Source organism: Manis pentadactyla, chromosome 8 (genome assembly GCF_030020395.1).
Source record: "Manis pentadactyla isolate mManPen7 chromosome 8, mManPen7.hap1, whole genome shotgun sequence".
NCBI classification, from domain to species: Eukaryota; Metazoa; Chordata; class Mammalia; order Pholidota; family Manidae; genus Manis; species Manis pentadactyla.
In genome coordinates this window covers 106,648,267-106,667,545 of record NC_080026.1, presented here as the reverse complement: position 1 = coordinate 106,667,545, position 19,279 = coordinate 106,648,267, and the positions used below count along the sequence as shown (strand labels likewise).

The following is a 19,279-nucleotide window of genomic DNA, read 5'->3' as shown; positions in this document are numbered from 1 at the left end:
TTGCTGTTCCTTGAATACATAATTTCTCTTCAAGACTTAGTACTTGCTGGCCCCTCTACCTAAAATGTTCTTCCCAGAGATAGCCACATCACTGACTTCTTCATCTTTAAGGTCTTTCTTCAAAATTACCTTCTATCTTACTATCCTATCTCAAATTGTAATCTCCACAACCCTTCTTATCACCTTTCCCTGCTTTAATTTTCTCCTTAGTACTTATCATCACATAATATGCATACTTTACTTGTTTTTTTTTCTTATTGTCTTTCTCCAACCAGAACATAAGCCCCATGAAGGTAAGAATTTTGTTTTGTTCCCTGCTGTATCCTCAGTGCCTAGAATAATGCATGACACATATTCTTTGCTCAACAAATATTTGTTGAATGACTGAGTCCATCTCCCTTCTGCTGGCTGTTATGCTTCAAATATAATCAAGTCTACTCTAGCCTGTAACATTCTTCCCGTGATCCAGCTCATCCCTCAAATCAACTCTCTCCTTCCCTCCACAAACTCACTTCTTGGCCTATCTATCTAACTAAGAAAGTTCCTACTTTCTTAATTTCTGCTCTTTAATCCCTTAGCATGGTCAAGTATTCTACTAAATATGTTTTCACTGGAGACAACAAAGAACACTTATAAGCTCCAAATTCTCAAAACCAATCACCTTATTTCTTACACTGTAAAATGTACCATTAGAGTTTTTTGTTTTGTTTTATTTTTTTGCTGAGCTGTGAGTAGGAAACATCATAAAATACAGCTCAATTCCCAAAAACATTATATTGTGGGTCAAGGGTAGAGGGTAGGAGGGAGTGTGCTAAAAAGGTGAAAATAAACACCTATTCTCATTCTCCTTCTTGCCTTTTGACACTTCCTCCTGAAACATCGGCCTGAAATCACTCTCTGCCTTGGCTACCAGGTTCAGACTCCTTCCTTGGCTTTCTCCTACCTTCCTAGGCATTCTTTCAGAATCTCTTTTTGTAAATCCTTTCTCTTCCCATCCCTTTGTTAATGCTGGTGCTTCCTTCAGTCCCATTCTTCATCCTCTTCTGTTTTTATTCTCCATACTTTCCAGGGTGACTTTCATGCCCATACTTTCAACCACTGACTTCATGATCCAACTCCAACTCCCATTATCTCTCAGTTTTGGCAGACCTCTCCAAGTTCTAGGCCCAGATTTCCAGCAACGAACAGAAGACCTCTGCCTTCGTGTCTTATAAACATCTCATATTTAGCATGCACCAGGATGAATTTGTTACCTCTCTCCTCCCTTGCCAAATCTGCTCTCCCTCCCCAATTCCCAGCCTTATTTATAAGCACTTACTGACCCAATCATCCAAATCTAAACTTGAGGATAAGTCTGACATCTTGCTCCCCTGCCCTCCCAACAAACCACCTAGCCCTGTACCACAGACTCTTCCTCAGAGATATTGTTTAAATCCAGACTCTACCTCAAAGATATTGATTTAATCCAGTTAAACAAAGATATTGTTTAACTCCCAACCATCCCCCTGTTCCCTGCCATCAATGCCTTCGTGCATCATCATCTCTTGCCTACTATTGCAGAAGCCCAATACCAGTCTCCCCCCGCCAGCCATTGCTAATGAACTTCTTGGGTCATTCCTCAGACTGCTGCCAAATTATCTCACATAGCCTAGTCTCATGACCACCAAGTATGATGATAGCATAAGTGAAAATACTTCGCCACACTCTCCCACATTCTTGTGAAATCTACACCTGTATCCTAAAAGAAACAGGTTTTTTTCCCCAAATGAAATGCTAATGTATGAGAATTAAGAAGTGGCACTAGTGGCCAGCATCACGTCTTCTGAGACAAGGCAGCATGACCAGGGCGAGAAAGCAGATGCTTTAATCGGCCCTGCCACCCTTATTAACTTGGGAACAAGAATGAGCTATGGGAAAAGAGCAGCAGAGTGTGATGGAAGAGGCACAGGAAACTCTCTGGAAAACGCTGGGTTTGTTGTTTTGCTTGCTTTGTTTTTTGTGTGTGATTGTTTCCACCTCTCTGAACTGCCATGTGTCTACCATGAGTGTGTCTGCTGCGAGTATAAGAAGAGACTTCAGAACTGATTTCCAACGAAGGCATTTCTCAGACAAGGCAGCTAAGCAGTGGAACAGGAGCTCACTCCCCAGTTCCACAGAGGTTTGCCTTCAATGGAGAATGGGTAAAAGTAAGAAAATGGTCCCAGAAAAGGACCTTCCTGAATGCCTTTTTGCCTCTGGACCACAATATTGACAGAATTCTGACAGCCCTAGTTTCTCTGTCCTCTGAAACATGCATGTATGCTGACAGGACTTTTGCTTTCTTTCCTGGATCTGAGTGAGCTTTTTTTTTGGCTAGAGGATTGAGATGCCTTCCCACAAATAGAAGGGGATCTATTATTTGGTGATTACATTCTTCCAGGATCCAAATGGAATCTGAGGGAGTCAAGGGTAGAACATGCATTCCAGCCATCTTTACCACTGGACTGGAATGAATCTCCCCTAATGATTCCTTAAATTCTTTTTAGAATAAGGTCAAAAACATACATTCATTTGTATGCACATACAAAAGGAATCTCCTTTCTTTCAAGAATAAGGCCTAGGATTAAATAAATTTTGCAGTAAAGTAGAAAGAACAATGTGGGAAAAGCTTGCCTTGAAAATAGATATGATGAAGCAAAGACAGGGAAATCTTTCTTTGTTTATTCTTTAATTAGATACAAGAGATGTTACTATGAGAAGAGAACAGACTAAGATAAAAGAGTTCATGGGAACCAAAAACATTGTAGCTGAACAAAATTTATATTGGAGAAAATTAGGGAAAATTGAATCAGTGTTGTAGAGCACAATCTTGGGAAAATATGCTCAGAATTCAAAGAAAAATAAATGAAGGAAAAGAAAGAAGGAAGGAACGAAGGAAGGAACAAAGGAAGGAAGGAAGGAAGGAAAGAAGGAAGGAAGGGAGGGAGAAGGAAGAAGAAGGAAGAAAGGTAGATGCAGTTCAGAGATAATAGTAGGTCCCTGAAGAAGAAAACCAAATGAACAAAGCAAAAGCACTGATCAAAGTTATGACAAATCTTTCTTGCTCCTAAAGAAATCCTCAATTTGGAAATCAAGAAGGTTTACTATATTCTAGGCAACATCTATGAAAGGAAGTCTATACTCTGTTGCCTTACCTGTGAAAATTATAAATGTTATGGATAGAAAACAGAAAAAAACATTCAGGAATAGAGAACAGAAAAACATTCAGGACGAAAAACCGTTGTCCTCAAACTTCTTTACAGCATCAACTTCTCGAGACATTGGAGGAATTTCTCCAGTTACTTGAGGACATAAGAGTTCTTTTCTTTCTTTCGTTCTTTTTGAATAAAGGGATATATTTTATTTTCATTTAGCCCAGCATTTCCCAAGCTTATTTTGTTAAAGTCTTTAACATTATGTGGAATTAATATTTTGTGGAATACATATTTAGAATAGGATTTCCCAGTGCTCTGGTGAAAATCTAGCTGTGAAGGGGAAAATAAGGACAGATAGGCAAATACATTTGGGATTTCTGACTTCAAACTTCCTTTAAAAATATTTGTTTGTACTATTAAATGTAAAAAACTGAATTGAACTGATTTACCAATGGTCATAACAGATTGTCTGAGAGTGTTCAAGTTCCTACTTGAAATTTTAGCTGCATTTGACAACTCAGTCAACAGTTCTTCACCTAGAATTCTCTTGAGTTAACACTAACAAAACATAGGTTCGGGTGACTGTGTTTTAAAACAAGCGTCCATTCTTCTGGGGCATATTGTAGTGACTGAGAGAGCAAGTGCTGCATTTAAGCTCCCTGGCTGAGAATCTCTCTTCCACCACTTTCTCGCATTGTGAGTCTGCGCACTCATCTTCTCCAAGCCCTGGGTGGCTCATCTATAAATAAAGACTATTGCTAAAGACCAAATTTCTGAGAGACAAAGGGAGCACTGATTTTAAATGTTAGTTAACATTATCACTACCTCTTTCATTTTAGCTGAAATTACAATTCACTTCCAAGAGCTTCTGACAAATTTACTTTCTTGAAGAGATAAGATTTCTATATTTAAACATGTCACTCTCTTACCACACTGATGCCTTTTCTAAAAAATTGCTTTGGTATGCCTACCAGGTCATTAGGAAAGGAACCAAAATTCAGAACTTAAGAATGCGGAAAGGCGTAGTGAGAAAAGTCTATACTGAAATCATTTAAATTCATGAAGAAATGAGTTTGGTTATTAATATCTAAATGAATTGAAAAGCTCTGAAATAAGTGACTAATAGAATTTTCATTATTGGAATTTACAATACCAGATTAAATCATTAAAATTAAAAAGGACACAAGGAAGCAAAAGCTCTCAAATTCTTACCGTTCATAACAGAATCAAAAGATACTCTCTTTTTTGCTTTGATATTAAGATAAACATAAGCTCAGAAATATTTTTCTTTTAAGATATCTATAAATAAAGTTAAAACTAAGATGTCTGTTGTCCGCAGCTTTGTGGAAATATATATATAAACAAATAAGCAAAAGTCCAGAGTCTATATAGCAGAAAGCATAATATGAGAAAACATTAAACAATGGGGAGAATAAAACCAGATGGGCAAGTATGAACTATTTAAATTCCTCCATGGAAGCAGAGACTCAAATTGGATTTAAAAAGCCAATGATTTACAGAGGATACATCAAAAATAAAATTAAAATCCCAACTGACTTCTTTACAGAAAATGACAAGCTGATCCTATGGAAATTCAAGGGACCCATAAAAGCCAAAACAATATTGAAAAAAGAAAAAAAAACGGAGACTCACACTACCTGATTTCAAAACTTACTGCAAAGGTATGTAATCAAGACAGTATGAAATAATAAGATCCACAACTATGGGTTTGAATCTTAACTTCAACACTTAACCAATTGAGACACTTGACGTAAGTCATTTAACTACTCATTCTTCAGTTTCTTATTTGTAAAACAGGAACAGTTAATAGTACCAACCTCTAATAGCTGTTTGAGAACTGAGTAAACATCTATAATGTGATTTGAACAGCTTGTGGCCCAATACACACTCTAAACCTATAGATTAATTAACTAAAGACTCTACTGCTTTCATTTATTCAAAATTTACTCTATTAGTTTCCTATGGCTGCCATAACAAGTTACCACAAATCTGGTGGCTTAAAACAATACATTATTACTCTCTTCCTGTTCTGGAAGTACAAAAAGCCTGAGATCAGTTTCACTAGACTGCAGTCAAGGTATCAGCAGAGCCAGTCTGCCTTCTCCATCTTCTGGACCGCGTTCCATGAATTCCTTGGCTTGTGGCCGCCACCTCCAAGTGCAAAGCATCTTACTTCACGGGTTACATTACCTTCTTCTGTGTCAAATTGCTCTCTCCCTCCTTCTTATAAGGACATTTGTGATTGCATTTGGGGCCCACCTCGGTAATGTCCCCATTCAAGAGCCTTCATTTAATCACATCTGCAAATACATTTTTTTTTTTGGCTTTTGGTTTTTTTATAAAAGTATCATTGACATACAATCTTATGATGGTTTCACATAAACAACACAGTGGTTTCAACATTCACCCATATTATCAAGTCATCACCCCCTCTATTGTGGTCACTATCAGCGAAGTAAAATGTTATAGAGTCATTAATTAAGACTTTTTTTGTATAAGTAAAATTCATAAATTCTAGGGATTAGGAGCTGCAATCTTTGCAGCCTACCAGTTATTGGCCAAGAAAAAAGAAAAAGAAATAAACCTATGAAAAAATCCTTATGATTATTTCTAAACTCACCAAAATAAAGCAATAAAAAGAGGATATTAAGCAAAAGATGGTATCAGGGACCTTTTACACAGCTTAAATTAGAAAATATGAGCACTGCACTATTAATTTCTATTTATCAACCCTTGCTCACTAGAAATTTTTAGGTCCTTTCTACCCTGACTTTACAGTGCAATGCCTAAAAAATTATTTGTTGATGACACATGGCTTCAGATATCTTTTTGTGCATGTGTCTTAATCTTTATCCACTTGAGCAATACTGTTCCAATTTTATGGGTCTGACCCCTACCTCCTAAATCCTGCCAACCAGACCCACCTCCTGGCTCTGGCCTTCTGGGGCTTGCCACAGTTATTTGGGAAGCAAAGGTTTGGGAATTTTCACTCACATCCATTCTATACTTCCTATAGTTAGGAAGCCATAAAATGTTCAGCTATTGAAGATCTTTATCTCATCTCCTTTTATCTTTCCCAAGACTTCGTGGAATTATCCCTTCTCTGCATCTACTTTACCTTCCTTTTTTATTCCTAGTTCTCCATCAAACACCCTCCCTTTTTAATAAGCCTCAATAAAAATGATTCACACCTCATTTTTTCCACTGGAACTGAAATTCTCCTAGATATTGCTAAAAATATACAAAAGTAGATGTATATATGTGCAAAGGGTTTAACATGTAATTACAGTGACTGGATAGATTTACAAATATCCAATATATGTTATTCACAAGTGTTCATAGATTTATAAAACTTCACTATCTGCTTAGGTACAAAGAAACCTCAGAAATTATAAATCCATATTCTCTAACCATTGTGAAACAATGAAAAATTAATTAAAATTAATGGTTTAAACAAAAATAATCTCTTGGAATTAAAAAAAAGTATTATCCTGGGTAAAGAGGTAATAAAAATGCAGTATTGAGCTACTTTGAAAACTACACCACCACAGATAGAAATGTATTGGATCAGTAAGTCTCTATAAAAACACTAAGAGAAGATTCAGAAAAACTTGCAAATATGGCAGAAAAGCATGAATGTATTTTATGAAGAACCCACAAAGATTAATTTAAAAACATAAAATCCAGATAAGTAATAAATGTAAAGAACATAAACACAGTATACAAAAGAAAAAGCACATTATGTGAAAAATGTCAAATTTACTGGTCACTAAACAAATACAAGTTTAAACAACATAAAAGTGGATAAGATAAAAAAAAAAAAAACAGCACCAAACTGTCAGGTATGCAGCAAAATGGGAACTGCTTCTAGGGGCTTGAAGGGTCCACCCTTAGGGAAAGCAATGTTCCAACAGTGATCAAGAATTTTAAAGAACATTTCCAAGTTTTAATCCAATAATTCTACTTGTGGAACTCTGTTCTCAGTATGCAACCCCACATTTGGAAAAACTTGATGCACAAAGATGTCTATAGAAATGGAAACAATATTCAGTAACAGAATAATTGTTAATGTTAAGTAAACTATGAGACTGTAAAGATTATGCTAACAAAGACTGTGCTAAAAGATGGGAAATACTTGTGCTTCCCTGCTATGCTAAAAGCCAGGCTTTAAAATTGTATATGTAGCCTAATGCTCACAATGCCATCTCATCAGTTTTCAACGTTCTAGTCAATGCTCAAAGTGAGAAACAATAAAGGCATAGTAAAAGGAACTGCAAGGAACTACACCAAAATATTCTCACAATCGATTGTTTTTCTTCTCTCCCCTAATCTATATTCTCATATTTTCTTTAATGGGCATGTGCCACATCAGTTACACCCTCTGGGACATAAAGGAATTGTCCACATCCTTCCTATGAATCAAAAGGAAATACTGCTTTATGTAGGGTGTGTACTGCCATTGTTCCTAGGTCTCTAAAGTCGTTTGATAATCTAGCACAACTGGACAATGGAAGCATGTTAGGCAAATTCTATGTTGCCTTCTTTTCTCCAGCTTCTTTTTCCCTCAATTTCCCAAACTTAAAGAAATTCCAGTGGTCCTCCCGGCACCCATTTTCCTCCTTTGTGCCTGGACTCATTCCTGACTCACTTCTGCACTGTGCTCCAGGCACTACACTTCCAGCCTCAGAGCCCTGACTCCCTGCTGCCCCCAGCTTCCAGCACTCCAAACACCCAGCAAAGGGTTCTGGAGGCAGCCAGATGTTATATTCCAGTACTTCTCAGGTTGGAAGCAGAGAATGAAAGCAACTTTGGGAGCCTTTCTTCATAGAGCCATGAAGGAAAGGTGAGAGATCTTTTAAGGAACCCAATACAAGGCCTTTTTTGTGTAGTAATAGTTTGTTTGCAATAAAGATTCAGACTTGCTGCTATTATGGCAAATTGAGGGGCTTCAACTTCCTGTTCTAGGACATATATTTACTGAATGAACAAACAAATGAGTTAGACTTATTATCTTGCAGTGACATAACTGATCAATGACTCAACGTGGTAGCTTGGGGGCTGGGGGGCTGGGGGACTTGGTCATGTGGTACCAAAATTAGCCCTGAGACTAAGGCATACAATGACCCTATACCATGATCAGTTGAAGTATGATCTATGGAGGGTCAGTGTTACCATCTCTTGGAAGCTTGTAAGAAATGCAGACTCTCAAGCCCCACCCCAGAGCTACTGGATCAGAGTCTGCATTTTATCAAGATCCCCAATGCTGTACATGAATGTTTAAGGTTGAGCTACACTGACTTAGACACACATTCACCAAGGCAAACCTAGTGCCGCACCCTCCGCACTTCCATCAAACCATCAGGAGATTGGATGATTCTTCATCACAAGAGCTGCCCTCAATTTTGGCTTCCCTCAAAAGTGTTTCAGGGAATGAAGCTCACAAAGAACAGACCCTATGTGATTTGCCCCAGGTATCACCTTCACTCTGCCCAGGCTGAGCCCAGCCCTATCAAACCATGGCAGGTGGAATTAAATGCTAAAGCTCTTGAGCATATCTCTGGTCGTAGAGTGCAAAAGCAACCAAAAATACTCTTAAAATATGGTTTGGCCAAGTAAAGGCAATACCAATCACTGTCATCTGTAATAACCACTTACCCTGTGTGCCTAATGACCATGCAAGATAATTGTGATTAAGGAAATTAGTTAATATGCAGCTGATTACATGGTTTATTCAACTGCATGACTGGTAATCCCAAACTCATAGTCAAAGCTAAACTTTGGACTTCTGCCTTCAAATCTCCAGCATGGACATGTAAATCAGTTCCCTGCTTGGAACTTGGAAAAGGTGAAGGAGCTTTTTACTCTTAAGTCTAGGATGTAGTTTTTGTAAAAGGGAGAGAAAAGGTCTTGAGCACTGCTGGGACTTGGAAGGGGCTTGTTGTGAGTGACAGATTCCAATCATCTTTCCAGATCCAACAGAAGTGTCCCATCCTTTGGAAAGTTTTTCCCAGAAATGATCACTCCCCATTATGTTTCTCATGGGATTTCTTTAGATTTTTATTACAGCTCATAGGGAGGTAGGAGAACTTGTCTATTAGAAAGCCAGGCTTTGCAGCCTTACTACAGGGGTCTCATTCCCCATCTGCCTCTTACTAGTTATGTGACCTGGTCAAGTGACTTCCCACCACAGGTGTAACATGCAGTAATCTGTATCATAGGTGTGTTGTGGGATTTTTGTGAAGATTATATGAAACAATACATATAAAAATTATAGTGCCTGGCACACACTAAATAAGCAATGTTAGCTATTAATATGAGTACTTCATAGGGTCTGGCTTTCAATGAAAGTTGGTTGTATAGATGTCTGTCTTCCCCACTGGACCATAAGTAAACTGTTTATAGCCCACACATCTGGCATAGGGACTTAGAAATGGTAGACACATAATAATATTTGTTGAATTGGTTTGAAGGTATTCCAGGAAGAGGAAAGGGAGGGTGCTGGAAACAAATGTAATGGACTTCATGATTTTACCCAAGGTCAATCTCTGCAATGTTTGTTTTTCTTTTATTACCAGAGTACATTATCTCAGACTATGAGGTTGCTGTAAAATGAGGCTGGAGTGACACTATTTCTGGAACCAGACTTTCTGTTCAGAGATAGCAAGATAGTGCTATGAGGTACCTGCAGTCTCCAGTTTGGCCCCAGACTGAGCGGGGGAGTGGTGACTGAAGTTCAGCTACAGCTAGACTGGCCAAACTGGGTCCCCCGGCATGGGGTCACATCTGCTCTGAAGAACACCTGCCTAGAGAAGATGCATTTTGTTTTTCAATGTAGTCATTTAGAGGGATGTCTTTATAGGTTGCACAAAAGCTGTATGTACCTGCAGAAGCTCTGCTATAAATTCAAAGGTCTCCTCTTAAACCAGCGTCCTGACTCCAGGATGAATAGCAACTAAAATAGTAACACTTAGTTTACCAAACATTTATTGACTGTCCGCTAACTAAACATTGCACTAGATACTGCAGATCCAAAAGTGAATAAAGAAATTATAGTCAGGAGAAGCAGGAGGCAATGCAGAGGGCAGAAATGTAGATAATAAAGTTCCATTAGTCATAAATAGTGACGTGTAGTAGAAGCATCCAAGACAGGGTTGGAGAAAGCTTAAAGGGGAGACTAACAACCAAGCTGAGGCTTGCAGCAGTGATGACGACAGCTAACATTTATTGAGCACATACTCTATGCATCAGGACCTGTTCTGAGAACCTTGCATGGATCCCTCATTTAGTCCCTCCAACAACCCTATGAGATAGCTAATATTGTTCTTTTCATTTTGCCAGATGAAGAATCTGAGGCACGCAGTTGGCGGGGCTGGAATTCAAACACAAGCTCCAGACTAAAGGGGAAGCAGAGGCCCACATAGGCCTTCAGGGCAGAGGCAAGTGCCTGGCAACAATGTGGGAGGGAGGAAAGGAGCAAGGTTGCTTGGGGAACTGAAAGTAGCTTGGGGAGGAGACAGAATTTCAGAAATGACTGGACTCATTCTGCAGGTTAGAAGGGAAACCAGAGGCAGGGGATTTCTAGCCTGGCCTGGGCTTTTGAAACTAGCAGTGTGATTCCTGTCACATAATCCCTCCTGGCCTCAGTTTTTCCCTTTTGTAAAAGGCAATGATAATACATGGGCTCTACCGTAAAGAGCCCTGGGCACCAAATGAGAAATAGTATGTAAACTTGACAGCAAAGCACAGTTCCTTCTTAGCCTTGAGATTTTTAATCAGTATCATTTTTCCAGTAGCTTCAAGGCTTTGCAAACTAGCGACCAACTATGTCAGAGCAGTAGTAAGAGCCTCCCGAGTGGGGCAACAGTGTGGGTAATTGTAAGGCCTTCAGGCCCTATGCCTGCATCCAAATTCACCACTTCCTAACTGCGATCCCCGAGGCAAACCACTTTCTCACTCTCTCAATTCCACTCTGGAAAATGGGGATGATAATGATAGCACTCACCTCATAAGATGATGAGAAAATAAATAACACATGTAATATGCTTAGCACAGCTCTTGGCATAAAGACTTAGTAAACGTTAATGGTTCCCATCATTGTCCTTATTAAGAAATCTGCTGGCTACTCATTCCATTCCTCCACATTCCATGGGGTAAAGATGTATGGGGACATTAGAAATTAGAGATGTGGAAGAAGGTTTGCAACCCTACACAAGCACACTGCTGCAGAGAGCCTTCCTGGCTCCCACAGGCCAGCAAGCAGCTGCCTCTCCGTCCTGGCAGAAAATGCCCAAAAGAGGTAAAAGACAGACACTGCACACCATCTGTGCAAACCCGGCCGCTCTTGTAGTTTTTAGACAAAATCTAAATATAGTCAGTCAGATATGCCTTGCTTTTTTAAAGATAAGTGTCCTTCATCCCGCCACCCCTCCCCTCCCTTCCCCCATACGCATGCACAGTTCCCCACACATCCCAAGAAACTTTTCAGTCTTTTGCAAGATATACTCTGGGGTGCTGTTGTGACAGCCTCTTGCCACATTAACTTCTCTGTCTAACTCAGGGCAGAGAAGCCTTGGCTAATTTCACAACAGGAAAGCAGGCAGGAAACTCGAGAACAAAACAAATCTACACACGGAGTCCAGCATCTTCAAGCAAATAGGCTGAGGTACCCACCAGAAGCAAGGTGACTCTGGACTGTAAATGAGGCAGCTGCCTCTTCAACTTCAAGGGGACGGGAGAAGTCGTTCGCCTCTAAAAAACCAGATCTGAATACAGATTGCTAATGAATATTCATGAGCCCCTCCAGCTTGCTCAAGAGCCACCCTTGACTACATCCCGAGGCTTTGCTTCCTAAAAAGCTCCCAAAGTTCTTTCTCTGCCTCCTCTCAGAAGAGGGTGGGAAAGTTCATTTAGGGCTTTTTGCCTCTTGCACTTTCAAGTACTTGCTTTTGGTCTGGGTTTTCGGATTTCTTTTTTCTCTCTCTCTCTCTCTTTTTTTTTTTTGCTTTGTTTTGTTTGTTTTGTTTTTAAGGATTCAGATCAAATCAGTTTTGCTCTTACCCTTTCTATCTTCCATAATTGGCAGCTTTTGTTTTCTTCCTCTTTGCTCTTTTTTTCAGCCTCTGCTTGCTGTGGTCGGTTCAGTAAGAGAGGTACTCAAGGAACCGAGATATAACAGACCCTCGGGCTCGTGGGAGGGGCTAAATTAGCCGGCCCCGTTTCGGAAGGAACCTCAAACCCTAAGGTCTTTTTCATTGACTAGAAAGGACAGATTGGCCGAGAGTCCAGCTGCTCATTTCCCTAAAGCTACAGAAAGGTTTCTCCCCGGGTTGTAACTTTGTATTCTTGAAGCAATGTATATTAAAATATCTCTAGTGCGCTCTCCCTCTGTAACAAATCCATTTTCCCCCTTGAAAAATATATTTTGGCTGCAAGAAAACAAAACAAAACATAACTACTTACTGCAGTTTTGAAGCCAGATGGCAAGAAACTTGTTACCTTGATACCCACTAGAAATACTGTAGGATGCCAGAACAGTTCTCCCAGCCCCATAAATTAGCCGATCACTTCTGGTCCCCTGAGGAACAATCCCTTTTCGAGGCTCATAAAACCAGAAGAGCAACGGTTACCCAAGCGGTGGAGCTGTGGCGGGAGAAGCCGTGTTATTGGTCGGAAGGCCGGTGGGACTGCAGAGGAGCAGCTCGGGGGAACAGCTGGCTTGCCTGTGCTGACGCAAATCCTCCACCTTTCCCAAACTTTAACCTCCTACCTCTGAAGTCTTAGAAGCATGAATTGCCACACCCAGTCCTTGCCGAGTGGACCCAAATCCAAGTGAGAGGCTGATCAAAACTTTTTAAAACTGTGTATACGAAGTTGTTTTGAAATCAGGACAAGAGCTAATCCTCTTGAGGAAGGTAAATCTTTAAGTCCCAAGCTCCCTGGGCAGCTTCCCACTTCACAAAGCTGTCACAAACCTTAGCATTTTAAAAGGTTTGAAAAAGGCCTCAGACATGTAGTCTAATCAGGTTAGAGATGTGGAAAAGTCAAGCCACCTGCTAATGTTCACAGAGAGAGCGAGAGAGAGAGAGCAGGGAGTGGTCTCTCTTGCTATCATGCCCCCAGCACATGATATAGTTGCTCCCATAGTGCAGTAAATATTTGAATGTTTGAATGAATGAATAGCAGCAAAGCAGGAAAGTGGATCTCGTTTCCTGACTCCTAGTTCAGTTTTCCTACATTGCATCTCCAGCAGGAGAATTTGTGTCTAAGGCCAATTATACCATAAGACATTTTTCTTCATATAAATCATTATTAAACTTGTGACCATCACAGGTGGGTTTTTTTTACTCTATATAGAAAATATGTTGTCCATTATAATTTCAATCATACTTTAATAAGGACAAGGACAATTTTTTAGTTTAGGTGTCTCTGTTACTTTTGAACATATATGTGCTCAATAAATGTTTTATACTTTAATAAATCTGGGTCTATACAAAGTTCCTTCCTTATCTTACTAAATGTATTTTCCATTTATAATGAAAACTAATTATCCTGAATGAAAAATCCAATGAATGCCTTCTTCAGAGCCATTTTAGACTCCATCTCTAACAAAAATATTAGATTGATATTTGTCCTATTGTGGTAAAATTGTTTTTAAGTAATATGGGATATTTGTAAACATTAGCTATTTTTATAATGAATTTATGACTGTCTTGGCATCATTGTTTTGGAGAAAAATTTGAAAAAGAGCAAATCCTACAAAACATCCTGTGAACCACAGAATGGAAAACAGACCATCAAAGCTAGAAAGAGGAGAGAATGATCAAGGGGAAGATCCAGAGTAAGTGAGGGGTGAGCTGGGCAAAACAGACAAGCACCTAAATATGTCATGGAGAGCGCCCCACTGTGAGCACTATGGCAAAGATTCTCTATTGCAAAAAAGACTAAAATTCAAAGCGACTCCCACCATGTCTACTTGGACGTCACATTGTTGACCAAAGGTTACTTCAACAACTGACTCATTCTCTTTTGATTTCATCACAGAGAGAAGCTATATAGAGTAAAGTAACCAACTTTTGGTTCAACAAGAAGAGGTCAGATCTCATTATAATAACTAACACTTCACAAACATTTGAAGTTCATCAATATGCAGTAATGGAAATAGTTTTAGCCCTTAACTCATTATTATGTGAACCCTTTGATATTTACTGCTTTTTGTGATAACATGCTCTGTGGTACAATTCAAAAATATTTCCTGTGTTCACACCCTCCTTGGCATCATGAAAACACTATACTTTGCTAAATATTATCTCTCATTCATCCAAGAATAATTACAAAAGAGACCGAGTTTGTATGTCTTCTTAAAGGCCTGAGAATTTATCTTTAAAAATAAATCCTGTTTCTGAACAAAAAAACTCATTTTTTAAATTACTGTTATTTGAAATAGGAAGTACAAAATAGAAACTGCACTCAGAGAGATGAAGAGAATTGTTGAGAAGGGTGAAGATACTCATCTTCCTTTTAATGATAAAATGATCTTTGATAAATTCTCAGAAGGATTGAAGTTTCATTTTTTCTATACTTTTCAGCCTCTCTCACCATACTGCCCAGATGATGTTTGTGAAGTGTATACCTGATAATATCATTACCAGGCTTAAAAAGTTCTACTCTCCTTATCATCCATAAAATAAAATTCAAATTCCTATCATGGAATACATAAGGTATCACACTACCGCTCCACACTCATTTCTTGACATAGGTCTGTGCACTCCAAAAACAAATTATAGTTCTAAACCATAGTTCTTTCATGACTGCATTTACACAAGTTTCCCCTCTACTCAGAAAGCTCTTTCCCCTCTTGTTCACCTGGTCCTCCTTCATGTCCTTCATGACGAGTCCTCTCTGAAGCTTTGCCTGATTCTTTTCTGCTCCCCCCCCCCCACAAACATAACACTGTACCCTAGACAACCCAATAGCTGATGAGGGAAAATTTCTCCTTTAAGTATTTCAGATAATAAATGAATAAAATTGATACCATTAAAATATCACCATTGCACAAACACTTAATAAAGTAATGAAACTAAGCACTCACTAATCATCGATGACTGCTTACATAACAAAAAGAGGTACAGCATTCACTATGGGCCTTCTGGTGGAAGTACACACCACACCCTCTGATGTCAACTTGCCAAAAAGTTGAAGCCTCTAGATCTAACTACCAGTTTGCAGGAAATACAGCACCCAGAAAACCATGTTAGAAGACACTACAGGAATGCATTCAGTAAAATTTAGTCAGGAGGAAACCCTAAAAAATTCAGTTTTTTTAACAAATAAATTGCAGGCATGGAAAAAGAAGATGAGGTGCCTATAGACTTAAAGAGATTTAAAATATATACCACCCAAATAGTGTCTGGACCTGATTCAATTCAAACCAGTTTAAAAGAAATTTCAAGATAATCAAAGACATTTAAACATTGATTTGATAATATTTTATAATATTAATGAACTATTCATTTTTTCAGGTGTGTAATAGTATTGTGGCTATAATTTTTCAGAAGTCGTTATCTTTTGGAGATATACACTGAAATATGTACTGAAGAAATCTGAAATTAGCTTCAGAAAAAGCAGTAGGTGAGGCATCATAAAAGAAGATGGGGTCATGCCTCATATCGAAATTACTGAGTATCATAATTCTTCCAAGTGGTAAAGATACCTCAAGACAAATGCTGGGCATAGAAGCCGCAGGGCATAAATCTGCAAAGAAGTAAAAAGCTAACCTTTTCAAACAATATTGCTTCTCTCTCACTTACCAACTTTACATTTCCCTGTATGGCCCTGGAAGATGACTGGTTAGCCAGAGATGGGTAAGATTCCCCAAAGGAGGAACAACCTAAGACAGGCACAGTCACAGGGGGGCCATCAGGTGAGAAATTGTGGATCAACAGAGGTGAGGCTTAGAACCTCACCCCCCTGTTCTGAGAGAAATCTTCTGCATCCGTGGATGTTTTGTTGCCCTTGTCTAGCCTGGATTAATACTTAGTCTAGAGGCACACACCTGATCATCTACATTTGTCCTCTTACAGCACTAAACTATGTTTTCTACCTTTATCTTGCATCTACCTACCACTTCAGCATTTTATTTAAAAAATAAAAAAAAAAATAATAATAATAATAAGGGAGAAATGTGGGATTCACATATAAATCAAGTATAAAAATCAAACAAATAATCATAATTGACCTGATTGTTTATAGTTCATGATGCATGATCAAAACCGAAAGTTTCTGTGATGACTGCCCTTGCACTGTTCACCATGTAAGAACTTATTCACTATGTAAGAACTTGTTCACCATGTAAAAACTTGTTCGTTATGCTTCAGAAGATTGGAGACTGTTGAGAATTAGGCTTGGGGTTTATTAATGATTGTGCATTGAGTCCCCTATACAGAATTTTATTGTTGTTAACAACCATATGATCAATAAATATGAGAGATGCCCTCTCAAAAAAAAAATGTAATATACAGTCTGTCCTCCTAAAAAAAAAAAGAAGATGGGGGATGAGGTGATAATTGTTGAAAATGGATGATGGGTTCATGGATATTCGATTTAAAACTCATGAAAGGAGATACTCTGGGTTTATGTATTTTCAAGTAAATGCCCAGGATAACTATTGTACAAAATAACATGTTTTGCCAATTCCAAAAATGCCTATATTTACCCATTCAGTTTTATTATACTTGAATATCCTAAAATGTTCTTCATAATATTCGACAGTGTTCAAAATGTTATGTCCTTTTGATATTTTTAAAACAGTCCTTGCTCATGGTTGGCTGCAAGGCTAAAAGGAGACTGTAAACAATGAGTTTTTATAGTTGATAGGAATGCCATAGGCATGATAAATCATAATACTTAAAGCATCATGAGGTAAAATGTTATGTTATATGGCAATTGACAAATCTAATCTCACGAATTCATATTTTTTCCCACCAGCAATAGACCTAAGCCCCATCTTCTTACTCTCCTTGTAAACCAAGGCACTAAATCAGTATTATTACATGTTGTTGTGTAAATATTCAACAAAGGAAATTTGCCAGGACATTTTGAAAAGCATATCAAATTTTCTTGACACCGTTTGACCATCTATCAGCATTATACATACCTACCTTACGCAGATTAAATTTTTGCTTCTGAACTGTCAGTGACAAATTCTGCCCCTGCCCCATCTGTTGGCTTATAGGTATCCAGATAAGACCCCCTGTGAAGGGCAGGAAATAGGGGGAAGGGTTGGATCTGAAAGTGCTGAGGGTATTTAGCATGCACATTGATTCAGAAAATGCCCCTTCCCCTTTTTTAGCAGAAAAGTAGAAGAGACACTGTCAATCAGAGCAGAGCCATGGTGGCTGCACATTATAATCACATGGGGCACTTAAAAAGTGTTAATACCCATCCCCAACATCAGAGATTGGGATTTAATTTGCTCTGGAGTAGGACTCAGGCAAGGTTTTTTAAGGGCCCAGTTTTTTATAATGCGCTGCTAGGGCTTTTGAGTTAAGTAGCTCTTTCTTTGAATCCTTACTATATGATCCTAGATAAGCTAGTGAGCCTCTCTGAACCTCAGTTTCTTTATCTGTAAAATAAATATTATTTTTTAAAAATCTACTTCACAGAGTCATTGTAGGAGAAAAGGAGAATAAAACTGTAAGAACTCCCAACAGAGACCCTAGCATACAGCTGTCACTCAGTGAGTGAGTTACTTTCCTATTTGCTTATATGCTAGATCTACATTCAGATTAAACAAAATACTGCCTCCTCTTCTGTGTCTCTTATTTCCCCCCTGCTCCAGTATCTTCCATTTACTTTTCAGAAGTAACCCCAGGAGGTACTGAGGAGAATGAGAGCAGAAGTCCCTTCTTACAGCACAAATTCTCTCTCCATCCTCCTTCCCAAAATTTAAAGTGATCCTATATATTCAACAGCAACTGTGGACTGGGCTATGTTGAGAGAGGGAAGTGGGGAGGCAAGTATGACCTGGGGTCACCTCTGTCTTTGTGTTTCCAGGATAAGCCAGTGAGTGGCCTTGGTTGTCAGGGAGGAATGCCCCGAACTCTGACCTAGGGGAAGTCCTTGAATGTTGCAGACTGGCCAGCTCTTCCAAAAGAAAAGCATGTGACCAAACCGTGGCACCAGAAGGCAGGCCTGGAGCCCACAGCACAGCAGCTTCAGGCAGAGCAGACCTCAATAAGGAGTTTGCACAATTTAAATGAAGATCCTAAACTACAGGTAAACATCTAACCTGAGCTCAGTAGTGGATGAAGTCTGTGTGGAGCAGGCACTAGCTTAGTTTGCATTAGGTATTTCACAACTGATTCATAACCACTCTTATTTCAGCTGGTTACCCTCTCTTCCCCTGTATGAGCTGAAATCTCTTACATTTTCTGTTGAAACATCTTCTTTACCTCCTACATTCTACCCCCGCCCCCACCCCAAGTGCCCTAATTTCTTTAAACATCTCAAAGTCTGTAGAGATAATGAGTGAACTGTCTCTTCATTAAAATGGTAAGATTTTATTGCTACTTCAAAAGGCAGGCCCCAAATCCACGAGTTGCAGGTATGATAACTGATGACAGCTCTCACTTCTTTAAGGCCAAAGATGTTCATTTCCAAAAAAGTACTCACTAGCTATAAAACTCCTATCAATTTATAAAACTCCAACTAAAAAAAAGTTTTTTTAATTAAATATTTTCTTAATGTTAAATTTAAATAGAGATGGTAAACAGATCAGTGGTTGCCAGGTATTCAACGGGGTGGAGAAAGGGTTGAATAGCTGAAGCAAGGGATTTTTCAGGGTGGTGAAACTATTTTGTATGATACTGTAATGGTGGATACATGACAATAAGTATTTGTCAAAACCTATAGAACTTTAGACAACAAAGAAGGAGCTTGAATGTACATAAATTTTTAGAAACTCATTCAGGAGATAAAGGGATAGCAGAATGAAATGTAGATTGTGAAAAAAGAATCTAACTGTACTGCAAATGTATGAAACAACCTTACTGAAGGGGGCAGGGGAAAGGGATGCTGACCTCAGTAAC

The 19,279-nt window shown here is 38.8% G+C and overlaps 1 protein-coding gene across 5 annotated transcripts in view; it reads right to left on the bottom strand.

The window, feature by feature from the left end:
* Nucleotides 1-12,846, bottom strand: part of ENTPD1 (ectonucleoside triphosphate diphosphohydrolase 1) — a 111,859-nt gene extending 99,013 nt beyond the window's left edge. For 2 of the 5 annotated variants that reach the window (XM_036886460.2, XM_036886459.2), the window contains exon 1: nucleotides 12,252-12,542. Coding sequence is in view for 2 of the 5 variants with exons in the window: in XM_036886459.2 (XP_036742354.1) it covers nucleotides 12,252-12,267 (16 nt within the window). In the remaining 3 variants the exon portion in view is untranslated. Of the gene's footprint in view, nucleotides 1-12,251; nucleotides 12,543-12,653 lie in introns of those variants that run through there. The other 3 variants (XM_036886461.2, XM_057506166.1, XM_036886464.2) reach the window with 3 other exon arrangements.
* Between the last annotated feature and the right edge of the window lie 6,433 nt (nucleotides 12,847-19,279).